This window comes from Salmo salar, chromosome 09, assembly GCF_965601325.2.
Source record: "Salmo salar chromosome 09, fSalSal1, whole genome shotgun sequence".
Classification (NCBI taxonomy): domain Eukaryota; kingdom Metazoa; phylum Chordata; class Actinopteri; order Salmoniformes; family Salmonidae; genus Salmo; species Salmo salar.
In genome coordinates, this window is record NC_138299.1 from 47,649,001 (window position 1) to 47,655,000 (window position 6,000).

Consider the following 6,000-nt stretch of genomic DNA (forward strand, 5'->3'; position numbering starts at 1 on the left):
TATTGGTACTACTACCACTATTACTACTACTACCACTATTACTACTACTACTACTACTACTACTACTACGACTACCACTATTACTACTACTATTAGTACTACTACCACTACTACTACCACTATTACTACTACCACTATTACTACTACTACTACTACCACTATTACTACTACTACTACCACAATTACTACTACTACTACTGCCACTATTACTACTACTACTACTACCACTACTACTACTACTACTACTGCCACTACTACTATTACTACTACTACTACCACTACTACTACTACTACTACCACAACTACTGCAAGTACTACTGATGCTGCTTTACTCACGCAGCTAAACCCAAGTGTACCAACTCCCGCCCTCTCATTCCCTCCTTTCCTCTCTCTCTGCCCCCCCTTCCCTCTCTCTCTTCTTCCGTCTCGCTCTCTGCCCCCCCCCCCCCTCTCTCTCTCTCTCCCCCCTCTCTCTCCCTCTCTCGCTCTCATCAGCACTAATTCTAAAAGTCTCTAAATGGGCCAGTGTAATTATAGATAGATAGAGTACCCCTCCCTCTGTTAGCCTTGGTTGATATTGTTTCATTTATCTTCTCGTTATTGGACTGTGTGTTGTTTAACAAGCCCACATCTTAACCGTTAGACCAAGAGGACATTCTCAAGGTCCAAGGATAACAGTTGGGCTTACAAGTCTCAGGCAGAGCTACCTCATCACCAACAAATCACCTCTGCTACATTAGCTAATTAAACGTGTTTTATACTCTTGTAATTTAGTCAGTTCTACAATCTCTGTTGTGACAAATAGCTGCCATCGTCAAGCCTCGTACAACCAACCTTCCATTCTGTTTCCAAACAGAAGTATGAGGCTAGCCACCATCATACCAGTGTGATGATTATGTAACAGGAAGTTGTCATGGTTCTAACAGGAAGTTGTCATGGTTCTTACAGGAAGTGTATGTGGGGACGGAGACGATCTGCACGGTGGATGGACTCCACTACAACAGCACCTACATGTCCAGGGTCAAAGCCTTCAACGCCAGTGGAGTAGGACAGTACAGCAAGATACTGGCCATGCAGACCTCCGAGAGTAAGCCTTACCTGAGCCCACTCTATAGAGCATATGGCCCCCTATTCCCTATGTAGTGCACTACTTTTGACCAGGCCCCATAGGGTGACAAAAGTAGTGCTCTCTAAAGGGAATAGGGGTTCCATTTGGGATGCAGTCATACTGTATGTGCTGTAGTGTCGCCAACTCGTCTAGCCATCGTTGTCATGCCCTAGACATGTATGTTTAGCATGGCAATGAGCCAACGCAGACAGGAGTTGGCTAAAGCACATACTGATTGGTGATGGTGAATCTAAAGAGCATTTAGACAGCTGCCTAGCTGGTTTGGTTCTAATTAAGCATTAAGCACCGAGGAGGTGTGGTATATGGCCAATATACCACGGCTAAGGGCTGTTCTTAGGCACGGCGTAACGGATACAGCCCTTAGCCGTGGTATATTGGCCATATATCACTAACCCCCGAGGTGCCCTATTGCTATTATAAACTGGTTACCAACGTAATTAGAGCAGTAAAAATAAATGTTTTGTCATACCCGTGGTATACAGTCTGATATACCATGGCTGTTAGCCAATCAGCATTCAGGGCTCAAACCAACCAGTTTATAAATAGTATTTGAAATCTTTCGAACACTTTAGCTGTGCTTGAATGGGCTCAAGCAAACACTCAAAGTATTTGAAAAATGTATAATACTGTTTAAACCCAGCTTTGGTACACACACACACAGTATTCCCACCCTCCCTTACACCTGCCTGCCACCTGCCTTCCCATTGTGTATGCTGCACAGCTCTACACGTACGAACGAACAGACAGACAGACAAGAGAAGCTTGTCATGCTTCAGTGGACCTGTGAAATCCAGACAGCTCCTTCTCTCTGTGTGACATGATTTTGGACTGGATTGTCTCTTTTGATGTTCTCCTATGTAGCTGTTGGTTTAACAAAGATAATAATGTATCTAGAAAACAAGACAGACATGTCCGGATAGATTCTATTGGTTTCAGGTTTCAATTGACAATTTTGATGCCAGGCAACCAGGATTTGTTTTGCCTTTCATTTTCTCACCGTCTGGAAAATAGTCTAGGGGAACGAGTGCTGTAATAATCTACGTAGCCCTTGTCGTTGGTTTGGAAAAGAATCCCTCTCTCTCTCTCTCTCTCTCTCTCTCTCTCTCATATTGCACCTGGACAATCTCCATGTGAAATGCAAATACTGGCCACAGGTATGGATGGTTCACACACCCTTTAACCCTCTCCTTGCTGAATGTCTCCTGGGCTCTACTCCGCTCCACTCCTAACCTGATCATTGCCAATGTCATCACAGCAACCAATCATTGAATTGATAACCAAGGGGTGAGCAGTTTGCTGTCTAATGAGGGCTTCAGTTATTCAGGTTTCACTGGGAACATCCAATCAACATTTTTTTTTAACTTATATTATGTTCCCATGGGAACACTCGTGTTCTGATGTTCCAATTACCATGGTAACAGTATCAAGTCCCATAGAGTGCCCACAGAGATAGCAACTGCCCTCTCCTTGAGTGTCTAATGGAGTATTGTATTTGTAATATCTGTCATGTATTTATAATAATAGTGTATTTGACAGTATGTGCCAGAGATATGTGATTTGCCTGTCTTATATTCGGGTAACATTCTGGGATGCAGTAGTCTGCCCGTCTGTTTAGTTGTCATTCCACTCCTTGTATTCCTGTGTCATATGCCAAAGACAATGTTTGTCAAAGAGTGGAATGATAGCTAAAATGTGAACACCTTGGGGTCCTCGGGACCGAGTTTGGGAAACGCTGGTCTAACCCCACCTCAGACCACCAGTTTCTAGCCTCATCTCCTCTGTTAGGTGTTTTCACCATGCTGATGGTTCCTTATGGTGGAAAAACAGAAGAGTGAACCTCTTTATCTGTCTGTATGTGTGTGTCTACTTCCTGTAGTTGCCTGGTTCACCTTTGACCCTGCGTCAGCCCACCCTGACATCATCCTCTCCAATGACAACCTGACAGTGACGTGCAACAGCTACGATGACAGGGTGGTCATGGGTAATTCCGGCTTCTCCCGCGGTGTGCACTACTGGGAGATCACGGTGGATCGCTATGACAACCACCCGGACCCTGCGTTTGGGGTTGCCCGCGGCGACGTGCTGAAGGACGTGATGCTGGGGAAAGACGATAGGGCCTGGGCCATGTATGTGGACAACAACCGCTCCTGGTTCATGCACAACAACTCACACACCAACAGGTAGGTCACCTGGTACACCTGATGCATCCACACCAACAGGTAGGTCACCTGGTACACCTGATGCATCCACACCAACAGGTAGGTCACCTGGTACACCTGATGCATCCACACCAACAGGTAGGTCACCTGGTACACGTGATGCATCCACACAAACAGGTAGGTCACCTGGTACACCTGATGCATCCACACCAACAGGTAGGTCACCTGGTACACCTGATGCATCCACACCAACAGGTAGGTCACCTGGTACACCTGATGCATCCACACCAACAGGTAGGTCACCTGGTACACCTGATGCATCCACACCAACAGGTAGGTCACCTGGTACACCTGATGCATCCACACCAACAGGTAGGTCACCTGGTACACCTGATGCATCCACACCAACAGGTAGGTCACCTGGTACACCTGATGCATCCACACCAACAGGTAGGTCACCTGGTACACCTGATGCATCCACACCAACAGGTAGGTCACCTGGTACACCTGATGCATCCACACCAACAGGTAGGTCACCTGGTACACCTGATGCATCCACACCAACAGCTAATGGAGAGGCTTTGTATAATGAAACACCAACCAATCCACTCTGGCTAGTGTAACAGTGTTGCTCCCATCCCTCTCCTCGCCCCTGACCTGGGCTCAAACTAGTGACCCTCTGAACACATCGACAACAGTCACCCGCATAGCATCATTACCTATCGCTCCATAAAAGCCGCGGCCCTTGCAGAGCAAGAGAAACAACTACTTCAAGGTCACCGAGTGAGTTACGTCAAAGATTGAAATGCTACTAGCGCACACTGCTAACTAGCTAGCCATTTCACACCGGTTACTCTCACCCCCGTTTGACCTCCTCCTTCCCCACAGCAACCAGTGTTCCAGGTCACGGAACCAATGTAACAGTGTTACTTCCGTCCCTCTCCTCGCCCCAACCTGAGCTCGAAACAGGGACCCTCTGAACACATCGACAACAGTCACCCTCGAAACATTGTTACTTATCGCTCCACAAAAGCCGCAGGGAAACCACTTCAAGGTCTCATAGCGAGTGACGTCACCGATTTTAAACACAACTAGTTGCTAACTAGCTGACCATTTCACACCGGTTACATGACTGTGAAGATACTGTTTCTATGACCTGTATGCTTAAGATGTGTCAGTAGGACTCAAATAAAATCTAATTGTATTTGTCACATGCTTGGTAAACAACAGGTGTAGACATAGTGAAATCCTTATGGTCCTTTTCCAACAATGCAAATTGTTATTTTTTAAGAAGAAGAGAAAAAAAAGGACTCTAGGTATTTACAGTGCTTTCAGAAAGTATTCACACACCTTTACCTATTCCACATTTTGTTGTGTTATAAAGTGATTAAATATATATTTTCTCTCACCATAGTATTGACTCAAGGGTATGAAAACTTACTGTATGTAAATTAGATATTTCTGTATTTCATTTATTTATCAACTACAAAAATGTAAACATGCGTTCTCTTTGTCATTATTAATATTTTTTATAATTCATAAAGATTTTTTATAAAAAATGTTATGATGAAAATCCTGTGTTTCTACATCAAACAGTTGTGTTATACAGTGCATTCGGAAAGTACCCCTTGACTTTTTCCCCATTTTGTTACATTACAGCCTTATTCTAAAATGAATTAAATTGTTTTTTCTTCCTCATCAATCTACACACAATACCCTATAATGACATCACAATACCCCATAATGACATCACAAAACCCCATAATGACATCACAATACCCCATAATGGCAAAGAAAAAACAGGTTTTTCGATTTGGGTGGAGTGCTGCAGAGAGGGTTGTCCTTCTGGAAGGTTCTCCCATCTCCACAGAGGAACTCTGGAGCTCTGTCAGAGTGACCATCGGGTTCTTGGTCACCTCCCTGACCAAGGCCCTTCTCCCCCGATTACTCAGTTTGGCCGGGCGGCCAGCTCTAGGAATACTTTTGGTGCTTCCAAACTTCTTCCATTTAAGAATGATGGAGGCAACTGTGTTTTTGGGGACCTTCAATGCTGCAGACAATTTTTGGTACCCTTCCCCAGATCTATGACTCAACACAGTCCTGTCTCGGAGCTCTATGGACAACTCCTTTGACCTCATGGCTTGGTTTTTGCTCTGACATGCACTGTCAACTGTGGAACATTATATAGACAGGTGTGTGCTTTTCCAAATCATGTCCAATCAATTTAATTTACCACAGGTGGACTTAAATAAATTTGTAGAAACATGTCAAGGATGATCAATGGAAACAGGATGCACCTGAGCTCAATTTTGAGTATTATAGCAAAGGGTCTGAATACTTATGTAAATAAGGTATTTCTGTTTTAGTTTTTTTTATACATTTGCTCAAATTTCAGGAAAACCTGTAATTCACTTTGTCATTATGGGGTTTTGCGTGTAGATTGATGAGAATTTTAGATTCTTTTATCAATTTTAGAATAAGGCTGTAACGTAGCAAAATGTGGACCAAGGGAAGGAGTCTGAATACTGTATACTATGCATACTGTATGTATTTGACATTCTGTGTTTCTCTTCAGGACGGACGGGGGCGTTAGTAAAGGGACTACAGTAGGAGTGTTGTTAGACTTCAACAGAGGGATCCTCATCTTCCTCATCAACGATGAACAGCAGGGTCCTGTGGCCTTCGAAGGCATCGAGGGGCTCTACTACCCTG

The 6,000-nt window shown here is 44.3% G+C and overlaps 1 protein-coding gene across 2 annotated transcripts in view; it reads left to right on the forward strand.

Annotated features, from left to right (window-relative positions):
* LOC106611460 (E3 ubiquitin-protein ligase TRIM9) overlaps positions 1-6,000 on the forward strand; it is a 145,002-nt gene that overhangs the window by 136,210 nt on the left and 2,792 nt on the right. For both annotated transcript variants that reach the window (XM_045723718.2, XM_045723719.2), the window contains 3 exons: positions 949-1,087; positions 3,006-3,309; positions 5,864-6,000. The exon at positions 5,864-6,000 is cut by the window's right edge and continues 26 nt beyond it. In XM_045723718.2, the coding sequence (XP_045579674.1) occupies positions 949-1,087; positions 3,006-3,309; positions 5,864-6,000 (580 nt within the window). The remainder of the gene's footprint in view (positions 1-948; positions 1,088-3,005; positions 3,310-5,863) is intronic.